This window comes from Phaseolus vulgaris, chromosome 11 (genome assembly GCF_051622355.1).
Source record: "Phaseolus vulgaris cultivar YP4 chromosome 11, ASM5162235v1, whole genome shotgun sequence".
Classification (NCBI taxonomy): Eukaryota; Viridiplantae; Streptophyta; class Magnoliopsida; order Fabales; family Fabaceae; genus Phaseolus; species Phaseolus vulgaris.
Window position 1 is genome coordinate 7163342 of NC_143508.1, and position 13513 is coordinate 7176854.

The following is a 13513-nucleotide window of genomic DNA, read 5'->3' on the forward strand; positions in this document are numbered from 1 at the left end:
ATTCAGTTTTTATTCTAAAGTTTTTCTGTCTTGTCTTTCTATAGTTATATTATTTGAATGTTTTAAAGTTTACATGTTCCATAAACAAGATGAGAAAGTTACTATTTCAACTTATTCAACTTCTGATAAGTGTTTTTGTTGATTAGGTGATATCTTCTTATATTTATGGAGTTTCTTTTATGTACTTTTAACTTTAATTTTATTTATTATTGCTTGATGGACAAACAATCTTTAGATGAGGGCAATTAATCCAAAATTACTTGTTTATTTAAAATTGAGTTGTTGTGATTTAGGTTGTATGAAGATGGTTGTGTATTATTTCTTGAGTATGATTTTAGATTTGTTAAACTAAGAAGTATTAGATAATTATATATATATATATATATATATATATATATATATATATATATATATATCGAGTCATATTAATAAATGTTATCGTGATAAGAATCTATCAAATTTTTTTGACATAAACAAGTTAAATGTAAAATGTAATCTAGTATAAAAAAGATGTGGGGAAGAAAGTGATTAGCAACAGTGAAAAAAACTAGTAATTAACATTAAAATATATTTTATTAAATAAAATAAATTTTAATGAAGCATGATGAAATTATATTAATAAAATAATACATAATATTATTAAATATTTTTTTGATGTAAAGATAAACATATGATTAATATGTTAAAAATAAGACAATATATTATTTTGCCAAAATAGATTTATAATATTATTATACCAGTAATTTAAATGTAATAAAAATATTATAATACCAAAAACATGCTAATCAACATTTAATATTTGTTTATAAATGAATGGCATTTTTTAAAGTGCAATGGATAATAATCCTAAGTAAAATAATGTTTAAAAGCATTGAACATGGTCAACAAGATTGTGATCTTCAATTGGCTAACTGGCCTTAATCGGGTTTTTCTCTGTCTTTGTGCCACACATCAAGCACTTCAGACAAAAAAATAGATTAATATTTTAAAAATTCTGAATATATAGATAACAAAAAACCAAAAAGTGAAATAATTAATATTTAATGGAGGTGAATCTGATTACCCCATTGTAATGACACAATTATCGTAATTTATTGTAAGAAAATAATTTAATTTTGTTAAGTTATGGGAAAAATGCTTAAAAATAAACACTTATTTCACTCAAAATAATACCAACCAATATATAGGAATTAAATTTAGCAAATTACATTGATAAAAAATAATAGCAAATTGCAATTTAATTAGATGCCAAAATCCGACACCAGTACAGCTATTATACAAAAATAAGTGTGGAAAATCAAGATATATTATTATTTATATTAAAGATTCAATAATGACAAAATAAACTCACGAGTCACGAATTTTGGAAATTATTTAATAATAATAATTATATGTTTGAATTATTTTACTTTGTTTTATGCAGACATACTGTTACTTCGATAGTCTAAATTAGAAATGTGATTACCAATGCCATTCATTTTTTAACGCTATTGATTATTATGTGAATTTGTTTTTTTTATTTTTATCATTTATGTTTAATATTAAAAATTAAATAAAAGGTGTTAATTAAATTAAAATAACGTTTGTGTATTTATATTTTATTATATTTATATAATTATATTTAATATTAAAAATTAAATAAAAAATATTAATTAAATTAAATAATAAGATAACAAATTTAATTTTTAAGAGAGATGTGATATGAAAAAAAAAAAATGTTTTCAAGTTGTAAGAACTGTTTCACGTCTAATAAATAGTCTTAATAAACGGTGTTGTTGTTTCACTTTTGACAACAAACTACTTTACAATTAAAATTTAAAACAGTATATTTGTTTTTTCTAAAAACAGTTTTAATTAATTATAAGAATATTTAGTTATTTAGTAAATATTTAACAAATAAAAAATGACTGAAATATTTAAAAAAATTCTACATCTCTCTTTCAATTCAAAACTATTCTTCCACATATATTAAATATTAAAAAAAAATAGAAAATGACACAATGTTATGATAATGAAATAAAATCATCAAATATTAATATAAGAATAAAATAAAATAAAAAAATTATTAAAGAAAAAAATTCCCTTTATATATAAATATAAATTATAAAAAATATTAATGTTTATTTTGGATGGACTTTTTTAAGGATTTTTAAGAAAAGAATTTGATTTTTTTCCATAAATTAAAATTAGTTTATATAAAACTAATTGGTTTATATAATTTTATAAAAATTTAAATTTAAATTTATAATAAATTAATTTTAGCTTCTTAATTATTTTTCTCTCTCTTTGGGACTTTCTATAAATAAAATAATAATCCAAATATATTTATAACTAGAAATGTTTCTCTATGTGACAAATTCTCCTATTTTTTAGAGTAGAAAGATGGATTCTCACTTCTATATAGCTTTATTATATAATATTTTATTCTGATTTAAAAATATAGATTGATTTAATTTCATATAAAATAAACTTACTTAAAATAATGAGAAAATAAATTAAATATATAAATATATTTCAATTAACAGTAATGTGCGTATAGCACGTGAGAAAAATAAAATAAAATATATTTAAAATATATTAGTAATATTGATTTTATATCTTTATTAAATATATATAAAAAATAATACATCACCAGCTTAATTGTAAGAAAATAAAAAAAGTAACTTTTTATTAAAATAAAATAATTTAAAAAATGTATTATACTACCTCATAGTTATAAACTAATACATTTCAATATCTAGTCATTCAATATTTTTTAATTGATAAGAGTGTTGTTATATTTACAAATCTACAAGAGATTACGATATATATAAATAAATTTAAAAATATGCATATAATAATAAGTATTATTATATTGCCATATGAATAAAATAAACGGTTGTGATGTGACCGTGTACTACGTTACTGTCGTGCGACATTCCCTTTCATATTTAATCGCAAAATTTATTTTTGAGTTGTTTATGTTATTTTTTGTGAGCCATTTGTTATACATTTATTTTCTATTTGTTTTTACAATTTTTTGTTATACAAATTGTGAGCTTTTTCTTTACCAAAATGTTTTGAGAAAAATAAATTATTCACAACCAAGTCATATTTTCAATGTAAAATTTAAATAAAATCTAAATTTTTATTCTCAGAATCTAGTTAAGGACGTGCAATGGAGATGCCAAAACATGATGTCATCATTACAGTGGCTGACGCAAGATGAAAAATACCACGCGCAACAACTCTCATACTATTTTCATAATAAATAAACGTAAATTTTAACAAAATTTTATTATTAAATTAATTTTAACCACGTCTTGATGAAAAATTAAGTTATACTTTTGCAGTAGAAAATAATTTCGTATTTTCCAATCGATTTGTTTGAAACCATAATTATGTGATAATCTAAGTTTATTTGCTTTTGCTGTCATGATAATCTCTGAGTGATGGTCTTAATTGATTTAATAATTTAAAATCGGTCGTAATGAAAACAAGGTGCTTCAGTTATGGTTCATGATGAAGTTAACACAGTACAAATCCAAACAGAAACGAAGACATGCTAAAACCAAAAGCTGCGGCAGAGTGAGCTCAGAAGCAGAGAACATTACCTGAAGAAGATGATCACGACATTGACAACCTTTTAAATACTATAATACTATTTGCATGCGTGTCGTGCCCTTCAATGCCTGCAATAAATACAACCCATTAACAAAGTTGTTCTTCACTTTTTTTCTCCCATGTAACTTGATTCTCTTCCCACCCTCCAAGTTTATCAAATTTCAAAGTCATAACTTCCTCTAACTCTCACTCTTGTCTCTTCACAAAACGGCCAAGCAACAACGTCTTGCACTCACACGCATGCATGTGGAAAAAGGACATAAGAAAGAAACTGTGATACATGAAGTGCTTCAAGAGTGCAAGTTTGATTTGCTTGTCTTAGAAAGCCAACCCCATTTAAGTTTTCTCTCTCTCTTTTTAACTATATCCTAAAGCCAGATTTAGTATTTGCTTCAAGACAAATTTTTTAAGAAAGCCTGTGTCTTTAAATATATAAGAAGTGAAAACAAAGAGGGTATCTTTCCCTTGTTGTTTTGTTGGTTCTTTTCCCAAAAGGCAATGAGAGCGACACGTGTTCTGTTTGTTTTTCTTTGGTTCTTCTGCGTTTATTCCCCTGCTGCGTTTTGCGCAAATGTCACGTATGACCATAGAGCATTGGTCATTGACGGCAAGCGCCGAGTGTTGGTCTCTGGTTCTATTCATTATCCTCGTAGCACTCCAGAGGTTCTGCTCATTACCCTCTTTATGTGTCTGTTCAATGTTACACGTTCGCCTTTTTTTGCATGTGTCCTTGAAGTCTGGACTTAAAAGGGATGATTTTTGCTGTTGCAGATGTGGCCAGACCTCATTCAGAAAGCCAAAGATGGAGGACTTGATGTGATTGAGACTTATGTTTTCTGGAACTTACACGAACCAGTTCGAGGCCAGGTTCTGTTCTGTTAATGTTACTATTACCATTTTTGTGTTGTTTCAGTCCTTCACTGTGTCTTGCATTCTATTGAGTTTGTGGATGTGTTTTCTTATTTTTCAAGCTAGTAAAAAGTGTATAGAGGGTCCAAATCAAAACCAAAAGTAAAATTCTGCAGCTTAGGAAAATAAATTATCATTGTTTGAAAATATTTTTTTACTGTTCATAAAAGCTTGAATTTGGGTGGAGAATTCTTCAGTGTCAATTAAAAACAACTTATAAAGTTGGGGTCTTGTGATCTACTCAATGATGGATTGTATACTTTGGCTTGGCAGTATAATTTTGAAGGTAGGGCAGATTTGGTTAAATTTGTGAAGGCTGTAGCAGCAGCAGGTCTATACGTGCATCTCCGGATTGGTCCATACGCATGTGCTGAATGGAACTACGGGTAAAATATGATCTTTATATGTTTCTTTTTACAAGGGCTTTCTTATCTGATCATGACCAAACTTTTCTGAGCAGTGGTTTCCCTCTTTGGCTACATTTTATTCCGGGAGTTCAGTTCCGAACTGATAACAAACCGTTCGAGGTAATTATTCCTTTTCTTTCTCCGTGTCTCATCTTGCTGCATCTGCTTCCTTCAATCATGAGAAATTGATTTGTGTTCAGGCCGAAATGAAGCGGTTCACCGCTAAGATTGTGGATATGATGAAGCAAGAAAACCTCTATGCATCACAGGGAGGACCTATTATTTTGTCTCAGGTTTTTCTTAAACTTCATTAAATACATGTCTATTTTCTTTTATAAGAAATTGTGGCATCCACTGGTGGAAGAGTAGTATAGACAGAGAGTCTCGAATTCTAAATGGCCTACTGCATATTTTTTTATATGAAAAAGTTATGTAATACTAGTATGTATACTTTCTAATGCCAGGTCGAAAATGAGTATGGAAACATTGATGCGGCCTATGGTCCTGCTGCTAAATCTTACATCAAATGGGCAGCATCAATGGCAACATCTCTTGATACAGGGGTTCCTTGGGTAATGTGCCAACAGGCAGATGCTCCTGACCCAATTGTAAGTTTTCTCCTTTTAGCCATCAACATAAACTGTCATGTAGTTCATTTGCTACATTGTCTATTTCCCTGATTCCTGAATAGAGCAATCTTACTATGCTGCTGTCTACAATTATCCTACTTGATTGTTTATTTCATAATTTGTAATCTTAACTACACTCAGATTAACGCATGCAATGGATTTTACTGCGATCAATTCAATCCAAACTCTAACTCAAAACCAAAAATTTGGACTGAGAACTGGACTGGATGGTTAGTTCCTTTTCTATATAAATCATTTAGTTATTTGAATGTCATACTCAAAATATGATCTGATTGTTTGTGTATCACCTTTCTCATTCAACTGCACTTTTCTTTTTGTTGTAACCTTTTGAATTCTGTGAAACTGCAGGTTTCTTTCATTTGGCGGTGCTGTGCCTTACAGACCAGTGGAAGATATTGCTTTTGCTGTGGCACGCTTTTACCAGCGAGGTGGAACTTTTCAGAATTACTATATGGTAATGCAACTTAATATTGTTTAAGGATTTAAACTATTCAAGATAGGAAAAGAGCTGATGCTACAACTTTTTCTGTTCCTTGCTGGGAAACAGTACCATGGAGGGACTAATTTTGGCCGAAGCTCTGGTGGACCTTTCATTTCTACTAGTTATGATTATGATGCTCCAATTGACGAGTATGGTATGGAGTCTTTCAACCTTTGTATCTCATATTAATTGTTGATTCTGTAGAATTATATAAACTGGTCAAGTTTGATTCTATATGAAGTCAAGAAGATACGCAAACATTATCACAGTGAAAATATATGTTTTCTTTTTTAAACTGTCTGAAGTGCATGATGCAGGAATTGTTAGGCAGCCTAAGTGGGGCCACCTTAAAGATGTGCATAAGGCCATAAAGCTTTGTGAAGAAGCACTGATAGCGACTGATCCAACCATTACAACTCCTGGACCAAATATAGAGGTGATAAGCGGGCAGGATCTCTGGATTATCTTTTGGAACCTTAAATGTTTCATATTTTCAAATTTTAATCTGAAATATCCCTTGAAAAGTGTGAAGATCCATGGATCTTTGTCATTTTGTCATAGATTTCTCTGATTACTGTCGCCTTCCCAACTTTGTGAGTGGTACCTTCTATTGATTGCAGAAAATTGTCTGCTAGTGCTAATCTATTATTTTCTGGGTATAGTTGTTTTATATGCTTTATAAAGGTTTAGTCTCTTTTCTGTATAATGTATGCTGTTTTGTGAACCATCCCATGAGCTTAAATGCTGGAGAAAGGAACATAAATGGTTGGTGCCTTAGCGGCAACAAACTAAGAGTTAAATCTAATTATCCCAAAGGCTTAAGCTGTTGAGTGAGATGAGATGTGATGAATTGTTTAGTTACCTCCTTTAACATTTACTTTTCAAATCCAGGCTGCAGTTTACAAGACAGGATCTGCATGTGCAGCCTTCCTTGCCAACATTGCCACATCTGATGCAACAGTGACCTTTAATGGAAATTCATATCACTTGCCTGCATGGTCTGTGAGCATCTTACCAGACTGCAAGAATGTAGTGCTTAATACTGCAAAGGTTTGCCTCATCAACTTTCCAATAAAAATAGATGGTTAAATTGAATCAACTTACTTTCAATATGCTGTGCTTAATCTATCTACACTTTAGATATTTTCTAGTTCAAGAAATAGTATAACCTACAGTTATATTCCGGTATGGCAGATTAATTCTGCATCTATGATTTCAAGCTTCAGAACTGAGTCCTTAAAAGAAGAGGTTGGTTCTGGCTCAGGATGGAATTGGATTAGTGAACCCGTCGGTATTTCGAAGGCAGATTCATTCTCAAAATTTGGATTACTGGAGCAAATAAATACAACTGCTGATAAAAGTGATTATTTGTGGTACTCGTCAAGGTATATAGTGTGCCTTCAAGGTTGAGGAATCATTCTTCAGACTTGCCTTTCACTACCCCACGTAACACTTCAATATTTTTCTGCAGTATTGATCTTGAAGATGATGCTGATTCTCAAACTGTCCTTCACATTGAGTCCCTTGGTCATGCCCTTCATGCTTTCATAAATGGGAAGCTTGCAGGTAAAATAAAATTAAAAGCAACGACATCTGATGATAATGTTTGGTTTAGTGCCTCCATGCCTTTTTTAAATTACTTGGCTATATTTTAAGGCCTGACACTGGTGGGGAAACACTATGCCACAGTCAGAAGATAAATAACAAAGGTATACCGTGTCTCTATCTTCCAACTATGCTTGGCCACAGGCCACACATGATAGATCCTTAGCCTGATTATCAAGAACACAATATTCTTGGCTGCAGATCCAAAAGCTTTCAAGCTAGTTTGCAATCTTAAATATTTAAACGTATAATATATAGATCATATAACTAACATCAAGCAAAAATCTTAGTACTTACCAGTTTTATCAGGAGCAATGTAAAATATGTTACCAAATCCTAGGTACATTAAATGCATAAAAGAGGAATTATGAACATAATTTTAATTTTGTGCATCCTTGGCAACAAAAATTTAGAGTAATGATGCATATACTTTTTACATTCTATCTCCATTCGTATCTCACACTTCTGTCTTTTTTAGTCCCATGTCATGTCTCTCTTCAAATTGTAAACTTCATTGTATAAATTGATGTATGAGTAACATCATCCCAAAATTTAATCCCTTTAAAGATGTAGTGAAATAAAAACAAGATTAACAGAGTAAGATCAGCTGTTTGTCCTTGTTTCTTCCTAAAATGTTCAACCTTTTCTTTATTTCTACGGAATATTCTGCGATTTATCCAATAATACTTATCTGCGACATTATGTACAACTTTTTCAGGGAGTGGAACGGGAAACAGTAACAAAGCTAAGGTCGAAGTAGACATCCCCATCAAACTAGTGGCTGGGAAGAACATGATTGATCTCCTGAGTTTAACCGTGGGACTTCAGGTTTGTCTTTACTTCTTATGTTGTATATAAGAATGTAAGGCTGAGGCAATTTTGGTTTATATATGCATTGGCTTTCCCTCCTAATATCCTTTCACTTTATCATCAAACCTGTTCTCTTACTACATCAACTAATGCAAACCTTACGTGCTTCAGAACTATGGAGCTTTTTTTGACACATGGGGTGCGGGGATCACTGGTCCAGTGATATTGAAAGGTTTGAAGAATGGAAGCACTGTTGATCTCTCCTCCCAACAGTGGACATATCAGGTTAGTCTCAGCTTAACTAAAGCCAGTTATTTTTTTCCCATTTTGAGTATTGTTTACTCATTTAACTGGACAGATACAACTGAACTAGTAAATTGGATTTCGGTTGTCCTCTTTTTATTGAAGTCATGCACAGACAGAATACACCATCTGTATTTTTGTAAATTCAGGTTGGCCTTAAAGGTGAAGATTTAGGTCCATCAAGTGGAAGCTCTGGACAGTGGAACTCTCAATCTGATTTACCTACAAATCAACCCTTGACTTGGTACAAGGTAATCTTTATACGAATATAGCGTCCATTGAAATTTTCGAGTTTTTCTAAATTATTCTCATTGTTATAACTGCATAATAGAGTATCGTTGAACCTATTTGGTTTCCTTGGTTTATGTACTGTCCAAAGCCATGGTTATTCAACCATGTTTTTGCATCTGATATCTTCACAATCACACATACTTTAAAGAAAACTAAGGGAATGGTACTATTAAGACAGATGATTTTACTGCTAACTAATGGTAATACATGTTGTATTAGACAAACTTTGTTGCTCCCTCGGGAAGTAACCCAGTTGCTATTGACTTCACGGGGATGGGAAAAGGTGAGGCTTGGGTGAATGGACAGAGCATTGGGCGATACTGGCCTACATATGTCTCTCCAAATGGCGGTTGTGCTGACTCCTGCAATTATAGAGGGGCCTATAGTTCATCCAAATGTCTCAAGAACTGTGGGAAACCATCACAGACATTGTAAGTAGTTAAATATTTTGCATTAGAGAAGTTGAAACTTGAAATTAATCCTGAATTGTTTGAAGGAAGTGAAGGCAATCCTGTTAGGTACTAATTGAGTAACTAATCATGCAGATACCACGTACCACGATCATGGTTACAACCAGATAGCAATACACTTGTATTGTTTGAGGAAAGTGGAGGTGACCCTACGCAAATCTCTTTTGCTACAAAACAGATAGGAAGCGTGTGTTCACATGTATCTGAATCTCACCCTCCACCTGTAGACTTGTGGAATTCAGATACAAAAGCAGGGCCTGTACTGTCACTGGAGTGTCCTTATCCTAATCAGGCGATCTCTTCCATTCAATTTGCAAGTTTTGGAACGCCTTATGGAACTTGTGGGAACTTCAAACATGGACGGTGCAGAAGTAATAAGGCTCTATCCATTGTTCAGAAGGTGTTGTCCCGAGTCCTCTTGAAAAGTTCATATATGCCTTTTGTGTAGTCAATTTTACTTTTTTTTCACTTGGATTATACTGACTCGTATTAATTAACAGGCCTGCATTGGATCAAACAGTTGTAGCGTTGGACTATCACTTGATACATTTGGAGATCCATGTAAAGGAGTAGCAAAGAGTTTAGCAGTTGAAGCTTCTTGTGCATAGATATTTCGCTTCAAACCTTCCCACTTCCTAGCTCAGACACAGCAGAAAAGCATTCCGCACTCCAAGTGTCTTGTACTCTTTATTGAAGATGATCTTGGATAAGCCAATGTGTAAAATGCAATTCTGGTAGTAAACCGGGAAAACAGTGTATATTTACTTAATATAGAAGGAAGGTCTTGCTCATGCATGATGTGTGATAGTGGTATATTTTACTTGAAACTTGAAAGGAAGGTTTCTAACAAGCCATACAAGAAATTGATCTCTTGATGAACAGTACGGCTATTTTCTGATAAGATAAGTTAGATTAATAAATCATATACGCAGTACATATAATCACTGTTTCATTACGAACATGTTTGGCCTTTATTTGTCAGTAATTGGTTCGGGAAACTTTATCATGAATATTGAGGATATCAACACTCACCATGTTCTTCGTTAGTAGTAAACCTCTGTATCAAAACTAGAGCATTACTAGACTCTGCCAAAACCCTTTTTTTCAATTAGAAGAGGCAAGCTGGTGCAAAGGAGAGCCCGAAGGGGACCCAACTAGATTTGCATCCCCTACGATACTCTGCAGGGACAGCAAGCCAAGAAATATCATTAAACCAAAATGAGTGACAACAAAAAGGCAAGGGGAGGAGAAACCAAACCCCAACACAAACAAATATCTACTCCTATTAGTAGCTATGAACTGAGGGAGAGAATTCCACCAACAAAACCCATTTACGGAGTGAACTGCACAAGTATTACTCTGGTATATATGACCGACAAGTTTCATGCTCTTGGTTATATCAATACACTTAACACCTACTTCTAAGTCTCCAGGGACCAAGTTTGAGTTCTTGAAAAATGGTTCCATCCTTTCTGCTTTGTTACAATGGCTATAATAAATTCATTAAGCTTTGCAAAAAAGCATGCAGAGACACCCAAGTTAAGCTAGAAGCCCCCAAGATACTCGCCCTGTGATTGCCACGGGATGAACCATTCGTCTTGCACTTAGTTTAACCATGCAAAGGAGGGTTCCAAAAGACCGATAAAGTACAATTAGCCTTCCTTGGGATGTCTCTGATTTTTAAGTTGCTTCCCAATTTAAAAGAAAGTTTTAAAGATGAGTGTTCCCAAACTAATTCGTCATTAGTTAGTTGTATGGGGATGACCATGTTTTTAACATCATGAAGGATAAACGGGAACCAATCTCTTAAAAATTCCGACAGTTAAAATCACCTATGAAACTCCAAGGGCCAGCATGATTCTGTTGAATGAAGAAGCTTTTGTTCTTCCCGGAAGTTGTTGGGGCTAGAATCCTTGCCCCATTGGGACAAACGAAGGAGACCTGGTTGGAGGTTCTGGGTTCCTTTGGCCAAGATTAACCTTCCGTGAAGATTGTTCTTGCAATTGAGAAGCCCTTTTCTGTATTCTTCTTTCGTGATCTTTATGGAGACACAATTGCGTTTGATGCAAGGCTTGAGTAACTGGCTTGAGGGGAAGTCCTATGAAACAGAGAGAACCTGTGCGAAGGATCGTTCTTGTTTGGGAGCGTGAGGGGCTGTTGCTTTTGGGGCCCATGAACATATCGCAGAAGCGGGTTCCATGAGAATTGGTTATGGAAATTGTTTTGCCTGCTCATGATGATGGATAAACTACTCTTTCCTTCACCTATCTTCACTGCAGAAAAAAGATAGTGCTTGGTTAGAATGGTTTCGGCAAAAGACACTACAGTTCACAAAATCAATTGATAGCGATTGGAGATTGGTGTGGCCTTCAATCATAAAAACAACACTGCTCCATGATTTCATCCATTTATCATCATTGATGCAACATCTCAATATCCTTACCAGCTAGCAACTGTGTGTATGTTCAGAAATCACAATTTAATGTTTTAAAACAAAGCCTTTCACCTAACTATCATTGTCTCACATTCCCAGATTTGCTCTATAAAATCCATCTCTGCCATATCATCAATGCATCAAGTGCTCGTTGCTAATACAAATCCTACATTTGATTTGTTTTCCAAAAGCACCTGAGCCTTCATACATCAGAACTAAAATCACGATGCAAAAGCAATATCTCTTTTCCTTCTCACTAGTACAGCTAGTTTCATTTCTGTATTTCACCACCACTTTAGCCCAATTATCACCAGCTACTTCTCCTCTAAAACCACCCCAACCTATTCCTACACCACCAGCTGCAGCCCCTAAACCTTTGGTTCCCTCGTTGCCAGAGTCACCAAGTGATGCCACTCCTGACACCGCAGCTGTTGACATTGTTGGAATCCTGAGGCAGGCCAAGTCATTCAACATCCTTATCCGCCTCATGAAGACCACCCAATTGATCAACCAACTCAATGCACAGCTCCTCACTACTAAATCAGGTGGCATCACCATTCTTGCACCTGATGACAGTTCCTTCTCTGAACTCAAAGCAGGCTTCCTCAACTCTCTTTCTGATGGCCAAAAGCTCGAGCTCTTACAGTTCCATGTTCTTTCAGACTATGTGTCGAGCTCCAACTTTGATACTCTAACCAACCCTGTGAGAACACTTGCAGGAGCTAAACCTGGAAAGGTGGAACTGAATGTGATAAGTTACGGAGGGAGTGTGAACATCTCAACAGGGGAGGTTAACACCACTATCACAGGCATTGTATACACAGATAAGCATCTTGCTATTTATAAGGTAGGAAAGGTGCTTCTTCCTATGGACTTCTTTGCAGTGGCCAAAGCACCTGCAAAATCACCCTCTTTGGCACCAGAACCATCTGCAAAGGCTCCTAAAGCGGATAAAGAGAATTCACTGTCCCCAGACTCCTCAGACTCATCTCAGATTAATTCCACAAAGGATAACTCTGGCACTGTGAAAATCAATGTGTACGGAAAGTGGCTGTCCCTTGTTCTTGGAGTAGTTCTCATGACTGTTTTCTCATCATAAACCAAAATAGATTCTAATCCATTATATACCATGCAGTTAATATTCAAGAGTGCTATGATTGCGTGAGAGGAGTGAGTATTGAGTACTATTGGTGGTGAATTTATCAGAGTGGATTAGGGATCTGAGATTGTTATATCCCTCTGATTTTATTGAGATATGCTATGCTTGTTTCAGTATATTATTTATGTAAACTTAACAAAGGTTGCTTCAATATTTTCTATGTTTCTAATGTCAAGAAAAATAAATCATGACTACTGTCTCAAATTCAATAATTAAAATCTCTAATTTGTTAGGTGTATTTCAGGTCATGCTTCAATGTTTTTTGAGTTTTAACACTCACTAGTTATAAACCTTTTGGGTCATGAAAGGAGGCAGGAAAAAAGTATTAGGCTAATTTAAGCAAAAGAATAGGTTGCATTGCAAAACAAAAAGGTTTCACTTTGCAGAAAGA

At 33.6% G+C, this 13513-nt stretch overlaps 2 protein-coding genes across 3 annotated transcripts; both read left to right on the plus strand.

Annotated features, from left to right (window-relative positions):
• Positions 1-3509: 3509 nt before the first annotated feature.
• On the plus strand, positions 3510-13273 carry BGAL8 (beta-galactosidase 8). Of its 2 annotated transcripts, XR_016517730.1 has the most exons (20): positions 3515-4266; positions 4375-4470; positions 4786-4898; positions 4973-5039; positions 5120-5212; positions 5384-5527; positions 5690-5778; positions 5918-6023; positions 6117-6204; positions 6368-6486; positions 6942-7100; positions 7245-7435; positions 7522-7616; positions 7707-7759; positions 8374-8483; positions 8637-8750; positions 8918-9019; positions 9279-9490; positions 9605-9929; positions 10030-10320. XR_016517730.1 is itself a non-coding variant. In XM_068629933.2 (19 exons), the coding sequence occupies exons 1-19, from the start codon at positions 4102-4104 to the stop codon at positions 10135-10137; spliced, it is 2496 nt and encodes an 831-aa protein (XP_068486034.1). In that variant the 5' UTR covers positions 3510-4101; the 3' UTR covers positions 10138-13273. The 2 variants fall into 2 exon arrangements, 1 of the variants encoding a protein (XP_068486034.1); XM_068629933.2 differs by lacking the exon at positions 7707-7759 and having other exon boundaries at positions 3510-4266; positions 10030-13273.
• On the plus strand, positions 12190-13273 carry LOC137824380 (fasciclin-like arabinogalactan protein 11). The gene has a single exon (XM_068630052.2). The coding sequence runs from the start codon at positions 12190-12192 to the stop codon at positions 13060-13062; it is 873 nt and encodes a 290-aa protein (XP_068486153.1). The 3' UTR covers positions 13063-13273.
• Positions 13274-13513: the final 240 nt, after the last annotated feature.

Coding starts and splice junctions, on each gene's coding strand:
- BGAL8 (XM_068629933.2), top strand. CDS start 4,102: ATGAGAGCGACACGTGTTCTGTTTGTTTTTCTTTGGTTCTTCTGCGTT. Junction 4,471..4,785: donor ACGAACCAGTTCGAGGCCAG/GTTCTGTTCTGT, acceptor TTGGCTTGGCAG/TATAATTTTGAAGGTAGGGC. Junction 8,484..8,636: donor GTTTAACCGTGGGACTTCAG/GTTTGTCTTTAC, acceptor TACGTGCTTCAG/AACTATGGAGCTTTTTTTGA.
- LOC137824380 (XM_068630052.2), top strand. CDS start 12,190: ATGCAAAAGCAATATCTCTTTTCCTTCTCACTAGTACAGCTAGTTTCA.